At 39.7% G+C, this 24946-nt stretch overlaps 1 protein-coding gene across 1 annotated transcript; it reads right to left on the reverse strand.

Annotated features, from left to right (window-relative positions):
• Nucleotides 1–305: 305 nt before the first annotated feature.
• RAB12 (RAB12, member RAS oncogene family) lies at nucleotides 306–18178 on the reverse strand. The gene is made up of 6 exons (XM_081205674.1): nucleotides 17770–18178; nucleotides 13693–13753; nucleotides 5168–5306; nucleotides 4138–4227; nucleotides 3543–3647; nucleotides 306–2862 (listed from the first exon to the last, which is right to left on the reverse strand). The coding sequence occupies exons 1-6, from the start codon at nucleotides 18008–18010 to the stop codon at nucleotides 2749–2751; spliced, it is 750 nt and encodes a 249-aa protein (XP_081061800.1). The 5' UTR covers nucleotides 18011–18178; the 3' UTR covers nucleotides 306–2748.
• Nucleotides 18179–24946: the final 6768 nt, after the last annotated feature.

Here is a 24946-nt window from a genome sequence, read left to right on the forward strand (position 1 = left end):
TAGGACAGGAAATTAACATAAACTGGAGAAAATGGCAATATTCATTGAGTATCTATAGAAATTTCTATGTATAAACAAAGGGCTGTGTGATCAGGCTTGCACATAAGTCACTTTTTATAATGACTATGTCAGAAGACACAAACTGACATAAGTAGGAGAAAATGTAACTTCAGTGGAAATCAGGTCATCCCCCCCTCAAGTTCTTTCAAAGTCATTTCAAGTAACCTAAAACCAATAATAATAGATCAACAAACTCCTTGCTTGGATGTACAAGTTCCTGATAAGATAAAAGCATTTATCTACACTTGTTTTCTTACATTTTTATTCAAGAACTGAAAGCAAAAAACAGACTTTTAAATACAGGAAAATCACCTAAAAATTTGTCAAGTTTAAACTTACTGTCCCATAGGTTCCTTTCCACTGTTATTGCCCACAGCATTATTACAAGCCCTACCAGTGCTACAAAAATGGCAAACTTCGCCTAGTCAGTACTCTATGATATTTTGTGTGAGAAGAATGACATTTGTATAGGCACGTTGTGGTAGCAGAAATAAGTATACATTTCAATTGTGCATCTTTTATTAGTTGAAACTAAAATGATCCAAAGAGGTATACCAAGATCAGTAGAAATATCATATATTTAACTGCAACCAATTATTTAACATTCTTAGTTCCTCCCTGAAACCTGAGGTCAAAATGCCAGGAAAGCCAGTGGAACACACTGCTGGTCAGACTAATTGCTTAGTATATACAGTGGTGCCTTGCAAGACGAAAATAATCCGTTCTGCGAGTCTCTTCGTCTAGCGGTTTTTTCGTTTTGCGAAGCAACCCTATTAGTGGCTTAGCGCTATTAGCGGTTTAGTGGCTATTAAAGGCTTAGCGGCTAAAAGGCTATTAGCGGCTTAGAAAAAGGGGGGGAAAGCGAAAAAAATCGCAAGACTCGCAAGACGTTTTCGTCTTGCGAAGCAAGCCCATAGGGAAATTTGTCTTGCGAAGCACATCGAAAAACGGAAAACCCTTTCGTCTTGCGAGGCATTCGTCTTGCGGGGCACCACTGTAGAACAGAGGCTTAGGCACTGAAAAATAAAGAGGAGGCAATTTGGAGTTTGAGAGCCAGTAACTCTTATTTTATGTTCCATGAGTCATCACTAGTTTTGCTACAGCCTGCTGAGACACTTTCAATAAGCAAGTCTTACTGGCAATGTAGGATGCACATTTGACTGGGGCTACAGTCCTAATCATTTACTGGAAGCAACTTTTGCTTTCTAATAAACATGCTTAGGATTAAGCTAAAAGTCAACACATCCAGTCCGGTTTTTATAAACTAGAAAGTCATTTAAAAATAATTTCTCCTAAAATGGTCCTTTTTGGCCAACATTTGATTTTTGGCATTCTAATAAGAGATGCAGTTCCATTGTCATTCATAAATACAAAATTTTATTGGCACATCATTAGTTTAGAACGACAATGCTTTTCAATACCACAACAACATTTAGGACACATCAAGTTATTCCAATATGTAGCTACTGGTTTACGACAGCTAAACTATACAGTGCAGTTTTAATAAAAGATATACCAGAAAGATATGGTTCACAAACTGATTCAGACTAAAAAAAATCCTTTAGTACAGCATATTTGATGGGAATAAGCTCACCTATTAGAAAAGAGTATATTGTAACAAAGATGTCTCCCCAATTTGTTCAGACAAATACATATATATGAGACAGGAAATGTCTTGTCCTAAAAATGATTTTAAAAAAGAATGTGTCTAGGACAGCAGCAATGCCTTATATATATATATCTATTTTAGGTTTCAAATATATCTCTGTTTTTTGTATCTTACAGAACCCGATTGCTAGCTAATTTATATTTGAGGAAACTAACTGTGCAAGTTGGCAATTCATTCTTTATAAACTGCACAGAATATAGTGCCTCCGCGCGCACACACATACAAACACAAAAATGACCTAGCATTAAAAATAATAAATAATAAAGAATTGCCAGAAATGTCAATTCTGTGTTCGGGGCTCAATGCACTGAATCCTGCTGCTATACGATCCATTCATTTCAATGATGCTTGCATGGAACCACATATACATGCCCCAATGAAATGAATGGTTTGTGTATAGCACCAATACTTGGCAAATTTCATTCTCTGGCTACAATCCTAGGCATACTTACCTGGGAGTGAGCCCTCTTAAACACAGTGGGTCTCACTTCTGAGCAATCATATACAGGATTGTGCTGTCAGTCATTTTAAAATGCTACAGTAAACACTTTTATTTTGAATTTGTAAGTGGGAAACAATGCCTTTTAAGAAAGCTTTAGAAAGTCAAAAATTTAAAAATTATCTTAGAAAAAGCTAGCAAAGCACCATATACTAGGAGAGATTCTGTTTATATCAAGGGACCATTACAACATTTATGTTCAGAATAAGTGAAGTATGGATTTAATTTCTTACATCCTAGGTTTGGGAGTGCTGCGTTTCCCAGCCAAATGTACAATATTTATAGCACTGGGAAAGAGGAGTGAAAAACCACTTGTGGGAAGGGCAATACTTAACCAGCTACAGCAGAATCCTACCCAGGCTTGCATATTTACAAATTAGTGTATAGCTCTGACTCTGAATCAAAGTGCAACAAGGAACTGCCACATGATTGTAAGTGCAGAGTCAGACAGGTGCTTCCTGCCCCCCCCCCCACTTTCCCTCCTCCCACTTATCGTTTGAACACTGGATGAAGCAGCCGGTCAGCAACAACGGACATGAGGTCTTGGAGGCGGCAGTTCTGGTGGAATTTCTGGCTCTGGTTGTAGGGACAGGATACTGTTGGACAATTCGTTTCTTATAATATCCAAAGGCATCTTAAAATGGGGAAAAAATCCTGTTGTAAGCAATGTCCTGCACAGAATGTTATAGAGTCTAACACAGTCCAATGGTATAGCCTAGAAATATAAGCACTGCCACCTAATCTGAATTATGTGACCTAAATTCAGATCCTGGCATAATATTCATAATTACTTTACTAGGGCAATTACTTTAATAGGGCAAATAATACCCATAAAGCTCCATCATTCATTTTTAACACATATAGCTCTGCTAAATCAAGTATCAACTTTTCCTATTAACAAACTATCATTACTGATGGAACTTAAAAGCATCAGATTTTATTTGGATTGTGCCTGCTACATTTTGGTGAGCTTATTGGTCAGTAGCATGAAATTCTGTCCTTTACTCCTGGCCTCACAGCAACGAAACAAAACAAAACAGCCCATCAAGCTAAAATCAAACTATACAACCTCATTCCCTCATTGAAGCAAGAAGAATTACTGGAGCTGTTACACTGATACCAATTCCCATTTAAAGGAGTATTAAGTACCATACGTATGAAAGAAATGCAAAGTATTCTGCTGAAAAACTGGTTGTGGCAAATAGCCCAAAAGGTGCACTCTAGAAACATAATTTATTCAAAGAAACATTAACACAGTACTTTAAACAGTCAACATTTTAAGTCCCATTAACTTACAGTATGGAAGCATTTTACCTTTTTTAGAATGTCATCAACCAGTTTCAGAAATATTTCATCCACATTAAAATTATCCTTGGCACTAGCTTCACAAAACCGCATCCCAGTTATCTGCTGTGCAAACTGATGGGAAAAATTAAGAAATCATGACATTTTTAGTCTGGCTCAAGGAAATTTCATTTGATCAAAAGTATATTTAGTTCCATAATAATTTAAATGATCCAGTTTATTTACTAGTACATTAGGATGAAATTAAACAACAATGAACAAATGCAAAATAAGTTTGAGAATTAATTTAAATATTCTGACTTGGATCTTATGATAAATAGGAAGATAAGCCAGTTTAAAGATAAAGAAGTTAACAGAAGGCATTTTTCCCATGCTTTCCTCCTCACTGCAATCCCCAAAAAGTCAGGAGAGGTGGTGGAGCTTCTGAACTTTTAAAGAAAATGAATTAAGATTATAGTAAAACAGTTCCAAGGCATGAAGTTACCCAACATTAAAATTAAGATCAAAATGTATGTAATGTTAAGGTTCTGCGCCGTTCACACTTCCACAGAAGCAATTTTCTATTTTCATCAATGTATGTTAATTTTGTTTCACCTTCACCTACTTTTTCTCCCTGTTGCCGACTGATCTCTCTGTCCACTTCACAGTCTAACTTATTTCCAACCAGTAGTAGCTCAGCATCTTCTGAGGCATACTGGGGGGTGGGGGTGGAAAGAAGAAACACCAAAGCATAAAATGGCATGTTTCCACTAGCTTAGGCCTTTTGATTTTAAATTTCACATTGGTCAAAATGAAGTTCTTCAGTCAATACATTCATAACAGTTCTAGGCTGTTAAGCTACTTGTTAAGGCAGTCTTGATCATTTCCCCCTTAGCTTAGGCTTCACTCTACCAGTACAATTTAGTAACTTCTTGATTATTTGAGAACTGTTGGACTGTGCACCCTCCTGTAACAAACACTGCATTACTGCTGAATAATGATAGAAATGAAAATAATCCTTATGTTGCACTGTGACCATAATGGTTTACATTGTTTCTAGTATCTGAATACAGCAATTTCAACTCAAAAATTTGGCAGGATTCACCATAAAGTCTCAGGGTCAGTCACAGCAATTTAAAATAAAACAAAACACAGTTGACAACAATTTAGTCACAACAATAGGGTTGGTGCTAAAAATATAAACCTCAAGTGTCAAAAGGCCAGGTCATAAAGGTGTATATAGTATCCTATACAGCAAATGCACAGTTGAGGCAAACATTTTTGTTTCAATTCTCATATATTATTAGGCAGAAAAGACAGCTGCTGATTTAGTGGTAACCCTTGTTCAAGAAGCCACCCCCTCTCTCACACCCACTGCTAACTTTTTCAGTTTTGTGCTACCAGTTGGTGTTTAGGTCTAGAGCTCTAAAGCACACAGAAACACAGAGGTTGCTTGATGAGCTATGTGGTGATGTAATGAATAAGAGACCACAAAGCTGCCTCCACACTGTAATTAACCAACACTCATGAGTTTAGAAAAGTGGCCATAGATCTACTATAATGAATTCTTTGGAGTGTACTGCCACCATGCAATTTGACTTTATCACTGTAAGTTTCAAAACCACTACTGCTTATTTTGAGAGATTGAAGCTTACCTTGTCAATCATTTTCATCCATTTTGGCAAATCATCAAATGTCTCCTTCTTCGTGATATCATACACCAATATAATACCCTTGGCACTTCTGTAATAAGCTGAGGTAATGCTGTTGAATCTTTCCTGACCTGCTGTGTCCCTGAGAAGCAGTAGGAGCAAATATTGGTATAACAATTTTATAACTTCACAAACTGCAATTACAAACTCCGACATTGCAAATAAGGAAGTCCATATACTGAATCTGTATCTTACTCCACCAAACAAATAAGAACCACCACCAGTTTTATGAGGTTTTGTCTAAGAAAAGTAGATGAACTCACAAGGAAGAAAAATAGCTCTTGGTAGGATTAAAGAACTCCAAATGAAACATGCAAAGAGTTATCAGCACTTCCACTTTTACCACATACAGTTTTAGCAAGTATATTCAACTGTAAGGGTGAAATAATTCATGCATGCAATGGCTCTGTTCACATGTCAAAGTAAACCATACTCAATGATTCCCCAAACAGAGGATCATGGCTTGCTTTGCTCAAACAAACTGTGATTGATAAGACAAGAACAAACCTTGGCTAAACATCATGGCTTGTATGGAGTGCAACAAACCACAATCCATATGTTGGACAGAAAGCTAAGCCATAGATTCTGGTTTGTTGTTCCTACTTGTGTTAGAGAAGGAGCAAAGTGGGAGCTACCTGTGTGTTCATGGTAAGCCATTAACTATGGTTTACTATGATGCATGAATGTGGACAATGTAATGATCACTGGGACGGGATCAAGTCATTTACTGCCATTTACTGTTTGTCTTAAAAACTAAACCCAATGCACATGGATATATCCATGATGTCTGTCAAGACTGCTCATAAATATACAGTGGTACCTTGGGTTACATTCGCTTCAGGTTACATATGTTTCAGGTTACAGACTCCACTAACCCATAAATAGTACCTCGGGTTAAGAACTTTGCTTCAGGATGAGAACAGAAATCGTGCTCTGGTGGCATGGTGGCAGCAGGAGGCCCCATTAGTTAAAGTGGTGCTTCAGGTTAAGAACAGTTTCATGTTAAGAACGGACCTCCGGAACGAATTAAGTACTTAACCCGAGGTACCACTGTATGGCAAAACTAAGTTTCCAAGACAAGACCCCAACATCCTACAGCCACACTTACTGTGAGCCTGCCAGAGAAGTCACATACAACATAGTAATTTCAACAGTATGTGATCCTAAATCATTATTTATAAAACACATTGCTGTGTTAAAAGATATTAAACATTACAGGAACATAAGATGAGTAAAACTCTCTTAGTTCTGAGGTGGGGGCAAGTTGTCTCATCTGAGAGGGGAGAAAGAAAGGGTGCTCCCAGCTGGGCAAAGTAGCTAGTGTGACATCACGTCCACATCCCTTCATTTGGCAGTGTAAGGTAGTAAAGCAACCATACCAGCTGCATTTGCTCATAAGACCAATGATTAAGAAGAAAGATGCATTGAATTTAAGAAGGTTGTTGACAAGCTAGAACATCTGCAGAGGAAGGCAAAAAGATGATCAAGAGTCTGGAAACTAAGCCTTATGAGGATCGCTTGAAGGAGCTGGGTATGTTTAGCCTGGAGAAGAGGAGACTGAGAGGATATATGGTAGCCATCTTAAGGGCTGCCACATGGAAGAGGGAGCATGCTTGTTTTCTCCTGCTCTTGAAAGTAGGACTTGAGTCAATGGTTCAAGTTACAAGAAAGAAGATTCTGACTAAACATTTGGAAAAAACTTTCTAACAGTAAGAGCTGTTCAACAGTGGAATGGACTCCCACATGAGGTGGTGGACTCTACTTCCTTGGAAGTATTTAAGAAGAGGTTGGATGGCCACCTCTTTAGCTGAGATTTCTGAATTGCAGGGGGTTGGACCAGATGACCCTTGTCTCCCTTCCAACTCTAAGATTCTATGATTCTAATAAATGTTTCTGTTCCACTGTACCTCAACCCCAAACATTTTTTCACAATTAAGTCTCACTGGGTTCATGGGTTTATAATTCAAACACTGCTCAAAATTTTTGAAATGTTTTCATTATTATTATTAGGGATGAGCTTCTAAAAGTTTATATAAAAGTAGTACAACAGACTGCCTAGGGAACAGAAAAATTTGATTATCAACAACATGCAGAGAAATAAATAATAACTGCCTTTCTGTTCACCACACAATTTTAAGTTTGTCAGAAGCAGCTAGCTGAAAAAGACTCCATAGCCCTTCTGTCTGCAATGCTACAATGTACAAATTAATGATAAGTCTACTGCAGTGGCACTGGTCTGGTTTGTATGTCACACGAAGACAAACCATGGTTTAACATAAATGAACAGGTTCCTAGAGAAGAGATCCCCAGTTGTTCTGCTGCATAGATTAGCTTAGCATGTTGTCCGAATCCAGACTCATTGCTAAGATCTCTCCAGACTAACCCCAGGCTGTAACCAAGATTTGTCCTATGGTTTATGGCTGGGAGCTTGTCTGAGAGAGCCAAACCATGAGCCTGGATTTGGATAACACGCTAAGCCAAACTGGCTCAGTACAAAAGCAAAACAATCAGGAAGGAGCAAAGCAGCTGGGATCTCCTCTCTGGCAGATGACACACATTCACACTAAGCATGGTTTGGTTTAACATGACGTGCAATCCTAGTCACTGACACTAAGAGGGCAGAATTAAAGTTGCTCCTAAAGTTCTTTATTTAAACAAATGCAGTTATGCCAGATCTTCATTTAAAAGAAAGAAACCTTGCATCTTCTTTCAAGTTTGTCAGTATTAACAGAACAATGTTGTATTTGCTCTCTATGCATTAAATTAAAAACACTAATAGACACCATAGCATTGTCTCTCTCACTGTCTGAGCAACTTTAAAATCAGTGCTTGTAATGTTACAGGTAAACACACAACTGTATGGAGTACATGGTTTCTCATATGTAAAGTATAATCTAAATGATTTACAGACCCAATCTTGCTAACCTCAGAAAAAATGCACTGTAAGGCACTTTTCAAAATGCACTTGGGATAATTGCATATTCAATCTTCAGCCCTACGTGTGACAAGTTTCCTTTCTCCATTCTTAAGTATGTTTTCTGGTTCTTTGAAGTTCTAAGAGTACCTGATGGTCACAAACTGAAAAAACTGCACTAGGCAAAAAGCAAATACTATTATTTCTTAGCAAAAGCTTATATTTAACAGACAGTTCTTCATTTTTTTCATGCAACAACATTTCCATTTCTCAAAATAAAAAAAAAAAATTCCATTTCTGTCACACTCAGAAACAGAGAATGACTGGAATGAACTGACATGGAGAGGGTCAATGTGATGTAGCTTTGAGTACAAAGGGCTCAGAGGTACAGTGAGAAGAAATTAACATAGTGTGGAGAATTTTAAATATAAGAATGTTCTGTTAAAAAACTGTTCAGTTTGTAAGCAAACAGAATGAGGAGAAAAAGCTGGCAACTTCTAACTGGAGCTCAGGAGATGGCGAGGTGTATCTCAGATGGCAGCTTGCCAAGAAATAGCTAGGCTGGTACTAAAGAGGTGATGATGTGTCTTGTGAGGTTTTCTGTTATGACAACTAGCAGAACTCAGCTTTTATAAGGGTCATTAAAATTTAGAAAGTCAAGCTGTGGTAGGTCATTTAGAAGATATTCCAATTGAACACACTGGTTCAATGAGATGCAGAGACTTGTAACTGATTAGCAGTTTCTGACAGGACAGAACAGAATGGAAGGGCAAGCACAGCACCGTTTTGAGAGGGACTGAGGAAGAGACTCAGAAGAGGTTGAAAGCAAGAGGATGGTGCTGAGCAATATCTGCCCTGCCAGAGGAAGCAGCCAGAGCTGTGCTGAAACTTGGGAGATCCTTATGGCATCACATGGCCATTTAAGAAGAAACCAAGACACAGAGCTGAAGGCTAAAGCTGAGAAGGTCTTAGGGAAAAGAAAGAGACATACTCCAGCATCACTCCTCCAGAGTAGCTGAAGCCACATTGTCCATTCGTAGGAGGCTGCCTAAAAGTAGCAAGGCCCTGGCCCTGGGTAAAGTCCTCAGTTAAGCCTGTAAGGTATCTGGGGGGTAAAGAGACTCTTGACCAGAGGGAAGACTTTAGGTGAACATTAAAGGCAACTGCATATTTATTTAGATTAAGTAAGATAATTAAGGCAAGTTGATAAGCACTTCAAAGCACATAAAAGCTCTATTTTATATTAAACTGGCAAATAATCCTATTATATTATTAAAAAGTAAATTAGTATATATATGTTTGCTCTTTAAATATGTCTGTTGGTCTGTTCATCCCATGCCTAAACCCAGCTCTCTCTCTCTCTCTCTCTGTGTGTGTGTGTGTGTGTGTGTGTGTGTATGTGTGTGTGTGCGTATAGAGGTATGTAAAATATGACTAAAGGAATTATTTGGTTCTAAAAGGGATAAGGAAAGCAGGCTATTTTTTATGAATTTGTTTTAATAGTTTATACACCACTTAATATCACAGTTTCTGTATCTTAGATTTCTGTGGCAGGGATCCTACAGGTGATAGATAATATATAGGTGGGCTCTTATACCTGGACGTAACATAAAAAATAAAATAGAAAGGCCAAGTGGGGCCAGAGTGATGGAATGAGATAAGCCAGGGTTGGTACAGCTTCCACACTTAACACTGCCTTTCCTTGGTTCCTTCTTCTCAGCATATCTGGGAAATAATTTTGCTACTGCAGCTTCAGAAAACTTTCAAGATGGGCATGACATGCCTATAACAATTGATTTATTCTCCACATCCTAAGAGGGGTTCAAAGTGCTGAAGGCTTCCCCCCTTGTGCCAAATATATCTCCTTACAGTCAAAGCTCAGCAACACTGTGGGCAGGATTCACCTAATGAACCCTGTCAGCAGAATAATAGATTCCTGGCAATAGATTCCTGGCAATGCAGGAATCTTTGCCCAACATGGTGCTTGAACCCACGACCCCAAGTTTAAAAATAGACTTGTTAAATGCATTCACATGTTTATTGTTTTGTCTAGTGTGGTCATTGGGCTACCAGTAAAGTTTCATGGACACTTTGCTTGTATTGTATGCCAAGTATCACTTCGGCTTGCAAACACAGCGAGTCTAAAAATTACACGGTAACACTTTTCTAGTCCGCATCACAATAAGGAACATGGAAAGAAGGAGGCTGTTATATACAACTAAGTCTTCTCCTCCTCAAGACCCAACCTTCTAACAAGGTGACAAAGCAAACCAACCCTTAAGTTCAGTTCCTAAGTATGGAGATTATTCATTCTTTGTATACACTGAGCCCTGTTCTGGAGGATTGTGCAACTTCAAGAGCACCTTTTCAGAGGGCAACCACTCTTATTTTAGACTTATCTTTGGAAATATTTTTTCACTTAAAACTTTCATATATATTTCACAATTTGCATGTACAAAAAGGAATAATCACTGAACTCCACTTGAGCACTTCAAATTGAAGGAAAAACATGAATGTAGGATGTCAACATGGGAAACATGCATGCCAACACTACCATTCCCAATGTAAATGACACATTGTCTTGATGTACACTTAGCAAAGAACATCTAACTCCTAGATATACCCTGAAGGAATGACATGGGAAATGAATATCTCACAAAAAGCTTTAAAAATATGTGGGCATGCTTAAAATGTAAATGAAAACACTTGAACACACACTTTAGACTTTGTGGCATCAGTATTTTATGACAAAGGGAAACAGGAAAGGAAACACCAAACTTTAGACATCCAGCTATAGACACAGGGCCACTTCAAATGGATTATTTTCCTACATGGATAATGCATGCACAAAAGCAAACTTGCACACAATAATTCATACTACATATACATTCCACAACATTTCCTATATAAGTTCCAATGGCATGGGGAAAGGTCATCTTTGAAGTGGACCTTATATTCAACATTTGTGAATTTCCCAAATGCTGAAGAGAAAAATACAAGTTCATTTTTTCAAGTAGTGTTCAATTAGTTAATCAAAACTGAAACAATTTGAGAAATATTCAAGATGTAGAAGTGCCACGTTTGTTTTTATAGCAACGAGAACATAAGCATGGCAGCATGGATTCTTTTAAAGCTTCTGCATGATCCCAACAGCTGATTTAAGTTCGTAGAAAAGCTAGGCAATGCTAACAACTAATTTAAAATAGGTCAATGACTCCCTGGGGTTTTGGGGGGGGGGGCGATGAAGACAATGAGATTATTATAGTGGCAAATGTTTGTTGATGAAAGATGCTGAGATCAAACAAAAATTAAAATTAGAGTAAAATGAATAAACGTTATGCTACATTTGTATAGTAGCCAATAAAGCAACATTTTAATTGTCAATAATGTAATTTATAGGAATTTTACATCTGAAAGGGATTTCAAAAGTCATTCCCCTACTGAGGCAGGAAATTCACTACCACAGCACCCCAGAAATGTGGGTATTTAGCCTCTGTTGAAAAAGTATAAGAAAGCAGAGTTTGCTATCTTCCAAGGCAGCCTGTTTCACTGTCAAACTGTTTGTATTGTCAGCAAGTACTTCCTAATATTTGAAAAAAAATCCATTTCTCCTAATCTGAACTAACTAGTTCAAGTCCTAGGGTCCTCCCCCCGGAGCAACAGAAAATAATTCTTCTCTGTCATCTATGTAACAGCTCTTCAAATATTTGAAGAAGGCTAACATGTCACTTCTCAGCAATCTCTTCTTTGGGCTAAACATGCCCAACTCCTTTAACCTTTCATCAGGAATTGAACTCTAGATTTATCTTGACTCAAAAAATCTTACAAATAACCAATTCAATATATTTATATAGGTGTGAAACACTCTGACTCTAAGAGTTTCCCCATTCATTCCACTGGATGCAGCAGACCATTGCACAGACGTTCAACCTGTGTTCATTTGCTTCCTTCAACAAAAATAGTGTGCAAAAGCTCTGTGTGCACAAGAGTGCACAAAGTACTCCTTGGTAGGAATAACATCTTTAATAAATATTTTTGCTTACTTAAAATGTAGGAAATCTTTGATGCATCACAATCTCCATGGAGTGATAATCTGTTAAGTAACATCCTTTTGACAGTTTTTAAAAAAAAATTAATCTCAATTTATGGAGAATAATCAATGTCAGAACAACTGGCTCCTGTTAGGCATCTAAGTATATAGTTACATGTGACGAACACTCATTGAAATAAATAGGATGATCTTATTTTACTTAGGGCAGAATTTCAGATGTCTTTTCAGGATTTTAATTTTTTTTTAAAAAAAACACTGAATCTAAGAAGGTTGCAGTAATGATTATTTTCACACCCAAAGATATTGGCACATTGAAATACTACATTACCTCGTATCAGCTTCAGTAGGCCCTGGCTAAACATCATGCTGGCTCAAATACCATTCTGTGGCCATAGGATTCCAGATGGGGACACAGATGAGGAATGAAGTCATGCCAGTAACTTTCAAGTATTAGGTAACAGATGATACGAAAGATGCAACAGCAAATAACTCAGATGGAAGCAAGACAAACACATGGTGCGACAAACAGAGCTGATGGTGACCTGCCAAGAGGAGTTAGTAAACTGAATTTACTGCATCTATGCAAGAGTTAAATACTATCAGATTAGATCAGTGTTGCCATCTGAACAGCCACAGTCTAATTTTTCTACTACAAGTTATTAGCAAATCTAGTAAGTTATCTTTAATGCATGAAGTATTATTAATACACTAGGATAAAGCCATTAGCTATCTTACAGGATTAGGACTGTTAAGCATAGGTGGTTTATTTTATCACAACAGCAATTTGCAGCACACTACTATGTATACTTTTATAGCATGGATGAACAGCACAGAAACTACATCTGAACAATTATCCCTCATTCATTGGATCTTAAAGCAATATATAACCCTGTTTTCATACATATATTTTTCATTAGTATCACTAATGGTCTTTAGAGAAAGCCCAATTTTCCTCATTTCAATTTTGGTGATGTCTGGATCAAGTATTTAAGCACCACGATCTCCAAATGCCACGGACTTCCCCAGCCCTAAGCACTTTTAAAGTAACATGCCAGTTTTAAGATTGTATAATGATTTGACATGCTGAAAGACAAAAATTGGTGTATGTGAAGCTAATAAAAAGTATAGGAAATTATTTAATGAAACAGCCAAAAACGCACTGGTGATTCTTGTTGGAAATGCATACTGAAAATATTAAAATAGACTGTCTTCCTCTCATTGACCTTATATAAGCTGCTCTGGGAGCCTTATCAACTGAACAGCAACATAAAGATGCTTAAATAAAAGTTGTAGGGTACATCACTTGATTCCACCCCAAAAAGATTACCTTATGAATTTGATACCTATTGCTATAGCTGTGTGAGGGAAAGGGAAAGGAGCAGTAGGTATATTAAAGCTAAGTCGTTTTATAACAGTTAATCATATTAGACAAGCATATTAAAACCATGCTAGAACACAAAACTTTAAAACATTCTGCTGGTTTTGGTTGTTATTTTTACTTACCAGATTTGTAATCTAATTTTCTTTCCTCTTAGCTCTACTGTTTTGATTTTAAAATCAACACCTATAAATAAAATACAGTAAACAAAAAAGGAGGAATAAGCAGTAAAAGCAACACAGGTATGATTTAGTTTAATTTAGTACCTGTTCATATTTAAGTAACATAAGAAGGTGGACTTGTACCACTTAAAGAGGCAAGGGGGAGACAAAGAACAGATATTTCTTATAAGCACTCCACGTGAACTTATCTAGTATGCTACCACCAAAAATATTTTCAACAAGGGGAAAGGTTGGGTTGTTTTTTTTAATTATTCAATTATTTTCTAGGAACCACCAGAAGTTCTATTTTTTTAAAAAAGGATCCCCATCAGTTATTGCATCTTAATAGTTCTGTTTGCTTCAGCCTTGTTATCGAGTGTGGGGATATAGCTAGAGAAGTTAAACTTGTCCAACCTCTACTTAAAGGAATATTTTTAAAAGTTCCGCCCCGGTCGTCGGGAGGGGGTTGCTACGCCACTGAAATTGGTGATGTATGTATATAGGTATATCAGCTTCCATTATACACATTTCATTGCACGTAGCACAATGACTTTCCGTTTTTATACTGTAAACCACCATGTGACCCTCAGATAAAGGGTGGTATAGAAATTTAATAAATAAACAATATATTTACTTCTGCATAACATTTTTATTTTAGAAACGACATTTGAAAATTAGGTTATTTAAAACTGATATCATTTGGGGGGGATTCATTAAATTTTATGTCCCAAGCTAGTCAATTGGGAAGTGGTAAGGAAAGGAGAGAGAAAAGAGAAATATTTCAAATCCTCTAACTTTTTAACTTTCTCTCTTATATTTTTCACAACTCAAACACACTCACAATCTCAAATATAACACAGAGCAAAAGCTTATAGTCCAGAGTCAGAAGTAAAGTTTCAATCTTAAAATGACATCAAAAACGCCTACTTGTTTTGACTCTTCCGATCCTATTTCAGCTGTTTACAGCTTGACAGCTGATCTCTCTCATTACCAAACGAACACTCATCTACTAAACTTAGCTCTACCCATTAGTTCATTTTTCATTTTATTAAATCTCACAGATGGCTCCATTTTGAATAAAGGCTGTTCAGTCCTTTCCATGGTCCAATATGTATATAATACACTTAAAGCAAGGTGCCTTAAAGAATTGGTTGCCTGCTTATTCAGAAACAATTGTATGTTTCTTTTCTATACAACCTAGATTTTGAACATTAACCCTTATCAGAAATAATTGTCAAGAGTCAGTGTGGCCCTGGGTTCTGACTTGGTAAACAGCTAATTTCTTAGTTATTAAAATTGCTGCATAGTCTTTGACCTCACCCAGAACTTCAAGGAAGAGGGAATGCTTCACCTGAAGATGTTAGGAGGCGCTCTTCTTTATAAGATATTTTTGTTTCGGATAAATGTTTGGCTAGCTTTTTTGTGAGCCACTTGCTATTTTTACTTGATTGAAATGGAAATGGAAAAAAAAGCCAGCAGAACAAGTGTATTTTTTGTCTATAAGCCATTTTGAGTGTTGTGGTAAGGTGACTCAGAAATGTCGTAAAATTAAGATATAGTGGTAGTTATCCCTGTTTTTAAGTATATGTTGTACTTTCAGAGTTTCTGTAAAATCATTATAAATGTTTTCTAAATTCTCTACATGGTATGACTGCTTTGGAGAACACCTACACTGGTTTATCTCACAATACACACCCATGTACGTGTATCCGATAAGAAATTTACAGAAACATGCTTTATACCAGCAAGGAGCACAGGGGAAATGAGTGATTGCTGTACTCCAGATTCTGGGAGATATCTTACACATTTCTGCTTTAAGAAACAATTGGGTTAACAGCCCAAACCAGAAGTCCCATGTCCTGTTCTGTGATTATCAGTCACCATGCAGTGACTTCTGCAATCCTTGCTTCCAGTTTCTAAAATTAGCACACATGTTGTGGCTAGTAAGTTACTATTATATGTAACCAAGACTACAATCCTGTATTCACCTAGAAATTACTCCCATTGAACCTAATAGGGCTTACTAAGGAGTAAATATACATAGAACTGAATAGTAAGTAAACAGTAATTACAACATCTTATTGCAATTAAATGTTGTTTAAATTACAAACAAATCCTATATTAAACAGAGATATTCCTTTGGTTGACAACATGAACAGAGAAAACTCCCATAAAGGAATTTTAGAACCAGAGTGCCATACGTTAACGTTAATGTAATATGCACTGAACATGCAGGAGCTGGAAAATGAACTTAAAGCTCTGCTTATCCCTATTAAAACATTACACCACAATGATAAGGAGAATACCAATTAATGTCATAAGTTTAGTAGAATACCAGGGGTTCTTTAGAGCTCAAGGCACTGGACAACCCTATAAACCAGGGGTGGGGAACTTGTGGCCCTGAAGCTCTTGCTGGCTATGCTGGCTGGGACTGATAGGAGCTGGAGTCCAGCAAAAGTTAGGGACATAGGTTCCCTTCCCTGCTATTAGCATTCACACAATGAATAGCCTCACTAATCAAGGAGATTTAACTGCTGCAAGATTGTAGCACTGTAGGTCAATAAATCTTAATAAAGGATGCAGGTGGATTTAAGTAGCCTTGCAGATGATTTAATAAAGATTGTACCAGCCATCTTAACAGCCAAGAAACTACTTTTAAGTTGTTCCTTTGTAACTGTTAGATGTCCAGCTATAGCATATTAGACATTTTATGTTCCACAAGGAGAACAGCTCAAGTTCAATAGTAAAACATTTGCTTTTCACACAGGAGGTCCCAAGTTTAATCCCCGATATATCCAGATAGTGCTAGGAATGTCTGTTGTCCGAAACCTTGGAGAGTCACTGCTTGTTAGTGTAGACCAAGAAGCTGCCTTATACAAGGTTAGGCCATTTCTCTATCTAGCTCAGTACTGTGTACAGCAGCCTCTCTCAGCCTTGGGTTCCTAGATGTTGTTGGGACTACCATTCCCATCATCCCTGACTGCTGCCCCCAGGGATACTACACTTTGGGAAACACTGCACTAGTTTATAGGTGTGTTCACACTGGGGCCAATTCTGTGAAATAACTATCAAGAGTTTCCATAAAAAGTAGTTGAACTAACTAACTGAAGGATTGTTTGTGGACTAATAGCAATGCAGTTACCACTGAAGGAGACTGTCTTACTATTACTGTCATATTTAGCTTTTGTTTACCACCACTAAGAAGGTGTTAGAGAGATGAGGTAACACTGTATAATCAGAGTTACTTTCATCACAAATGAAAGGGAAAAGTCTCCCCTGTCACCCTGGGTCAGGGGCAGATCCTGGGTACTAAACAAAGACTCTAACATCAGATCAACAAAACAGCAATGTCATGAGTGAAAACAGATAAACATTTTCTAATAATTAAGCACTCCCCAAACTGAGAAGCCACTAGCAATAAATTAATCTGATGATGGGATACTTTTTCCTCCCTCATCACTTTAGCATTCTAGCAAGATAACTGGCTCTTTACTCCAACAACGCAAGTAGAATGTGCCCAGTGCCTGAGTCTCTACACACAGGTTCACTAAATTAGTGTACCCCTTCTCAGGCAAATCTAACTGGAGGTAGTTTTAATAATACAAGTTTATCTTTGTCATCCCAGTAAAGGGCAGGAAAATACTATTCACTCCCCGCCCTGAGAGGAAAGGAGAGAGCACTTCATCCCTAAAGGATAACAGAGAGAGAGAGAGCTTCACCTGAACAAACAATAGCAGCATTGTATTTCCCAGCCCAACCTTACTACGGGGCTGCTTGCAGTTTCGAAGGAAACACGGATTTCACACGGACCGCAAAGTTATGGATGGGGCCCAGGTGTTTTAAGAGGCGTCTTCACAACCAACGGGGTGAGGAAATGGGGTGGGTTAAGGAACCCAAGCCCCAGGCTTAGAAAGCAACCCTAATTTTTAAAATAAGATTTGTAACGCCCCACTCCACCCTCCCCACGACGCCCCCGCTTCCCCCTGGAAGTCCCCTTCTCCTCGCCCTCCCCCTCGGCCCCGCCGACGGGCCTCACCGTACCTACGGTGGACTTGCAGGCCTCGCAGAAGGTGTCGTCCGTGAAGCGCTCCATCAGGCTGGTCTTGCCGACGCCCCGCGAGCCGATGATGATCACCTGCAGCTTGAAGTCGGCCGGGCGCGGCGGCTGCTTCCTGCGGCGGCCCTGAGGCCCCGAGAGCGCAGGGGAGCCGCCGGCCGAGCCCAGCCCGCCGCCGCCGCCGAGCCCCAGCCCCCGCCGCTGCAGCCCAGAGCCCGGCTCCATCCACTCATGCGGCTCGCGCGCCCCGCTGCCCACCGCCCGCTGCTTCAGTCAGGGCCCGGCCCAAGGCCCGGCTGCCCTCGCCCGCTACGTCTTGTCCCGGCCGGAGGAGGAGGAGAAGCGGGGCTCCAGTCGGTCTGTGCCGCGGCCACCCGGATGACGAGCAAGAAGCTGCGAGCCAGAGACGCCCCGAGTCACACGGAGGGAGGCAGCGCCCTCTGCGGCGCGGGAGGACTCGGCGCGGTCACCTTGAGGGGGAAAGCGGCCCGGCCACCGGCGTCGGAGGAGGAAGACCTTTGCCGCCGCCGGGCCCTGAGGCTGGCGCGCTCTCTCCGACCGAGCGCCTCCCTCATCGCGCGAGGCCGCAGCAAGGAGGAGCTGCACCCGCAGCGGCGTCACGGGATGAAATTTAATGGGCGCAGCAGCAGCTATCGCAGGGATACAGCGAGGGCACAGTTTTCGCCTGTTGAATTCCTGACCTTTCGGACATCTTTTATGAGCCCTGTCAAAAACAAGAAGAACGACAACTAAGGCGGTCACTCCCCTTTTTAGATAAAGCATCCCCGGCCTCTCACACCAGGCGTTTCGCATTGTGTGGGAAAGAAGGGAGATTGCTATCATGGCACCTGCTCTCATGCTGCGCGTATGCAAGAGATCAGGTTAATTGAGTATATATATTAATCGGTGATGTCTTTTTCACTCATGAAAAGTTTTTTTTAGTCTTAAGAAAGAAGAGTGGCAACCCTAATAAATAACCTTCCCTTCTTTTCAAGCATCCCCTTACCTGTACTTCTAATAGCAACTTGAGCTTGGGCTGCATTAAGAGGCACAGCCAGGGCCAACCCACCCATTAGGCACACACACAGAGAGGCAGCAGCCTCAAGTGGCAGAGCCCCACTTGTGGTGTGGTGTGAAGAAGGAAGGAGAGAAAAAAGGGCAGACCTCCATGAGCTGCTGGGCAGTGGGGCAGGACCATCTTGGCTGCTGGCTGGAGGGGGCTGCACTAAGAGACCCAGAGCCATGGCTGCCTGCTGTTGTGGACCCAAGCTTGTTGAAGCCATGAGAGGGACATAATGTTCTGCACCCTTCCATTGCACACCTCCAGGTATTAATATACAGTGGTACCTCTGGATGAGAACGGATCCGTTCTGGAGCCCCATTCGCATCCTGAAGCGAACATAATACGCAACTGTGCGTGCACGGGTTGCGTTTCGCCACTTCCGCACATGCATGTGATGTCATTTTGCACGTGACGTCATTTTGAGTGCGCTTGCACGAGCGGTGAAACCCGGAAGTAACACGCTCCGTTACTTCCAGGTCGCTGCGGAGCACAGCCCGAAAATGCTTAACCTGAAGCGTATTCATCCCAAGGAATGACTGTATGTTAATAAAGCATATTACACTAGCTTCCACGGTGCCTCGATCTTCTCAATGAAAATACAACGCTAGGTAAGCACCTGGAACCCCTGGAATTTTGCACTGCTTGTGGCGTGTAACAATATGTTTACTCAGAAGCAAGTCATATTCCCAGGAACTGCATGGAATTGCAGCCTTAAGCTAATATTGGAATAAGTGGGACCTGCAACCAAACCTTGCTATGTATCCTTACTGCCTACCAGATGTGCTCCTCTTAAGTGCTCCTGCCAGCTAGTCATGCCCCTTCCAGGACACAATCAGGACTTCAGGCTGGAAGTTCCCCATCTATGCTATAAGTTGTTAGAGCAGAGGTTCTTAACCCTTATGGGTCCATGGATAGGCTTCAAGGGGTCTGTAACCAGGCAGAAAATAGATAAATTTCAATGCAACTAAATGAGTTGTCTGCAAAATCTTGTATGTGTTTATGTGCAGTTGTCTGGGGAGGAGCTCCGTGGTTTTCATCAAATTCTCAACAGGGTCTGTCACCCAAAACAAAGTTAGGAACCATTGTGTTAAGTAGCAAGTGCCTTCCCCATTTCCAGGGCTGCTAAACATGCTCATACCTCAGTGGACTGTTATGCAATTATTATCATTTCCTCCTCCCAGAATTTTTTTTTAGAAAACATTTTCTAAATCTCAGCATTCTGTCAATATTTCCATCTTATTTCTTAGTGGCCATGTTTTGTATATAATCATGCAGGCACTCACCTTCTGATCTTGTCGGAAGCCACCCAGAGTGGCTGGGGCAACCTAGTCAAATGGGTGGGGGAAGAAGAAGATACATTAAGGTATCTTACGGTATATATTTCTCCATTGCTCAATTTAGGTAAAGGTAAAGGGACCCCTGACCATTAGGTCCAGTCGTGAACGACTCTGGGGTTGCAGCGCTCATCTCGCTTTATTGGCTGAGGGAGCTGGCATACAGCTTCCAGTCATGTGGCCAGCATGACTAAGCCGCTTCAGGCGAACCAGAGCAGCACACGGAAACGCCATTTACCTTCCCGCCGGAGCGGTACCTATTTATCTACTTGCACTTTGATGTGCTTTCAAACTGCTAGGTTGGCAGGAGCAGGGACCGAGCAACAGGAGCTCACCCCATCGCGGGGATTCGAACCGCCAACCTTCTCATCGGCAACCCCTAGGCTCTGTGGTTTTAGGTTGATTTATCTGCCTTTTCATAAATATTGCTTAGATGGGAGAAATTAAAAGGTAGAAGATGCAACAACTAAAGTAAGGGCTGGTTGTAATCTATGCCTCCCCTCCTCATTGGCTTAATGCCACTGTAACATTCCCTTTAAGGGCAGTTTGCTATGCAGACATTAGTTGATGGTGAAAATTTAATTCCAATTGGGTAATTTATTCACCTCATGTTTTCTCCCATTGAAGCTGCTGTGAAATGTACAAGAGCAGGCTGGACAATTTTTGTGTGTCAGTTTTCACCTGTGCTTCCAGCCTTTACCCCCACCCGCCACCCCCCAGCTTCTCCTTTGCTCTTCCATGGAATTTCACATGGAAGGCCACAGAATTAACCTGCAAGACAGATAGTTCAGATTATATTTGTAATTATTTTTCTGGAGAAACAATCAATATGTCAACAGGTTATAAAATATGAATGCTGCTGTTTTCATGACAAATTAAGTCAGTATTTGACAGCAGTTGAGGACCTGGGGACAAAAGCTGACAGCATGTCTGCAGCTATAAGCGAAAAGAACAAAAACATTTGAACTTTTCAAATGCCAAGCCAATAAACAGGATTCAAAAATGACAGCGGAGTAGAGCTCCTCTATTTTTCTGCAATAGAAGCCATCTCTTTTAAATTCTCTCAGACAGTTATAAATCAAGCATCTGAGGGAACAATATAAATAGTGTGATAATATTAACTATACCCGTCATAAATTTGAGTTTATATCCTCTGAAAAAAGTACATTATGTTTCATCAATGTAGTGTAGTCAAAGAGCATATGGATCTCACTCTTCATTTGCTTGCTTCCATATCCATCTGTCCTTAGAAAATTACCTTCTTGTTGCTGAGTTAACACCCCCAAAATAAATTATTTTGGAGCCTCTGTGGAACTTCTATGGAAATAGCTTTTATATCAACAAAACTGCTTGCTGCAGCATTCCTAGCTTACTTATCAGATGGCCTGCATCCAGTACAACAACAGGAGGGGATATTGCAGTTAAAATACTTTACCTCTCTGTCACTCAAAAGGATTTATATTCAGAATCTTTCCTGGGTAATTAGCAAGATGACTGAAGGAGAGCAAGGTAGTGGAAGGCAAATGTCATTTTCAATAACTTTGTTTTTCTCTTCTCTACTCAGAACCAGCCCTGTAAAACAAGAGGAGGCAGAAAGTTGATTGCTGTGGATCTCCAACCCATTTCTGTTAGAGTGTCCAGTGCCTACTGCTCGCTGGGATTCTTGCAAAAATAAAAATGCCAGACTAGCTGAGTCTTGATTGGATCTATTCTAGCTAGACCTTGCTTATGTTATTAAGCATGCATGTCCAGGATGTATACGTGTGTGAGAGAATTACAAACGTTCACAATTCTATGTGCAAAGGCTAGCAATGCAACATGACTGGGTTTTTTTTGCCCTGTGGAAAACATCAAGAAATAGTTGGCCACTAGAGGGAGTATAGCTGCTGTCCAATGTAAAATCTGTGAGGTGAAAACTGTGGCAAGGATAAAGTTGTTCAAATTATAATATCAGTAGTCTTAACAACTTCACCCTTCACACAGTTTTACAGGAAGTTGAGAAATCTGAGGATTATTGGAAACAATGTATTCTGGGCCCTTCTACACTTAATTGCCCCAGCTCAGATCACATATAAGGTACACACGGCGTCTTTTGCAAAAATGCACATACCTGAACTACCCCCTTGAAACTGCCCCTGCACAACCATCCTTACCTTCCAAGCAAGGCACAGAGTTGTTAAGGTTGAAATCACACAATTTTATTGTGCACAAGATGCAATCATACTGTACAAAACATAAAATATATTCAAATTATAAATAAAATGTAAAAACACCCAAAATTGTACAATGTGCTGATATTAATGGCTCATACATCTAGTTTTTCAAGACTGATTTAAAACCAGTTTTCCTCAAAGAGCCTTGAATCAGGCTTTACATTTGCCATTCATTTGTGCTGTGCAGTGCAATTATATTCAAGTTTACTCAGATATAAACCCCACTGTGGTCACTGGGGCTTCATCACCAGGTAACTGCATTGCAGCCTTAAGGCCATCAATGTCTAACAAAGTTTTCAAATGTAATGTACCATATTTTCTTTTCTAAAGAATTGTGTACATAATTGATACACATGTACATCAGTAATACGCTTTTCCAGATTTAGTTGTACCAGTTAACTGGAACTTTTGACAATCTAGAAGTAAAAACAAAACTTTTCTTGTCCCTTAAGACCTATCCAGCTCCTAAAAATGCCAAAAGAGTATTTGACTGTGAGGAACATGGAAGCAATGCTTTACTTTCTTGGAAAATGACAATAATACAGGAGGAAGGAATGACCTTTATTATGGGTTGTATTGTCAACTTCACTTTTGTAAAGCAAAGTTTTGTGTTTTCGTCTCTTGCTGGGCTTACTGCGTTTCAGTTTGATGCAACTCTGTTTTATTGTTATTGTTGTTATTAGTAATCACCTTTAACATCAGCTCTTACCTGTGCCTCCTAGAAGCTGTCAGCATGCTACAGTGGGCAAACCATGGGAAATGGCTTTGACTGGCTGACTAAACCAGGTGAGGGTAGCCAATGGGTCTCAAACTCTCGGTGAGTTAGGGACTTCCCTTGCATGTGAAGACAGGCTTCGGCGGACTGAGTGGGTGAGTCTAACGGTCAAGATTTATTATTAATGCTGGAGATGGAAGAGTATCACCATAGTAGGCCAATGCATTAAGATATTAAGATGTAGCACAACATTCTGCAGATTGCTCTTCCCAGTATCACTGGCACAGCTGCCATTTCTCCTTGGAAGGAGAACGTAACACATGAAACCATGATTGTCCCTCCTGCCAACTCTGAAATAATCACATTTCCAAGTTATGTGTTGTGGTGCATCATACATATTTTCCACATTCAGAGAAATCTGGAATGACATTCTTATCTGTACCTCAACACCACCTGTTGACTGAAATTTCATCTACTCATGGCAGGCAGTTTAATAGCAGGATAGGGAGCCCAAATGTCAGACACCTGTTACAGAAAACAGCATAAATGTTGTGCTTGTTGCTACTGATTTCAGCTGGGAGAACCCACTTTGTACTGTACTCTGATGAAATTTACTAGTCTATAAAGCTTGCAGTGCAATTACTATGCTGAATTCAAACTGCGTAAAATTGTTCTTAGGGTGAGTTACTATTGTATTTTTTAAAAAATAAACAGTTTTAGCTATTGGTTTATATTGAGTGTAGTTCCTTCTAATCCTTCTTATTTTTGTTTATTGGTTTCCAAGAAACTAGAAATAACATGGTTGGTTAATGGTGCTTAAAGCTAATTTAGATGAAAGAGAAAATTGTTATACATGCAGCTAGCAACCCTCACTGTAGTGTGTTAAAAGGCAACCAATCCTATTCAATGTATCAAATTTCTCTATGGACTAGTTAATTGGCTCTGCTAAACATGGTCGCTTCTATTTTATACTTCTATTCAAATTTCAGTTTTCCACCAAGTTGCCCAAGCTTCATTAATTCATGAACATTGGCCTTGTGTGCCATAATTGTATGCCTCTCATGCAGAAATTCACTGCTCGTACTACATTACTTCAAGGATGCCTAGTCCTTGTTCAACTGAAAGCTGTTTTAGCAATTTTTAGTACATTTATTAGCAACACTTAATCTACATCAAGTAAAACAAATTGCAGGTTCTCTCCTCTTTAATATAGGGCACAGGCACATATTGTACTTTGCGGATGGATTCATTTGGTAGATGCAGACTGATTTGATATCATTACAGTGCTCAAATGTTACAGACACCAGCAGTTGTTTTTTTCCTTCAGGATGATCTAAACTGGGTAACCATTAATGCAAAATGTGAATATCCCACAAAATTAAATTTTGGGATTATTATAGTCCTTAGTAGCAATAAGCAGCAGTAGCAATTCTGCAGCAATGTTAAAACAATCCGGTCTTTTGGGTGGGCAGACTAATTGTATGGGACTTTCCTATTCTCACAGCCACCAAGTTGGGTCATTTATATGTTAACCAGCTGCACAGAGCCACTCACAGACAAGCAGTTCCCACACAGTGGGAGCAATGTTCACAGGGCCTTGTGTTGACTGGAAATATTACAGAGCTATGCATAATTCTGAGGTATTAATATTGTTGCAAAAGTTGAGTGCCTCCCCCTCTCAGCCAAGTGGTGGCAAGAGTCCATAGGGTTCCAGGCACTCACCCAGTGTCTGTGTTCCTTTGGAGAATTGAGACACAGCAGATACTGTTGTAGCTTTAAGAAATATGGTTTATTCACCTATTTACACATTCAGTCTGCATGGAGTCCAGATGTTAC

Source organism: Podarcis bocagei, assembly GCF_964188305.1.
Source record: "Podarcis bocagei genome assembly, chromosome: 8".
NCBI classification, from domain to species: Eukaryota; Metazoa; Chordata; class Lepidosauria; order Squamata; family Lacertidae; genus Podarcis; species Podarcis bocagei.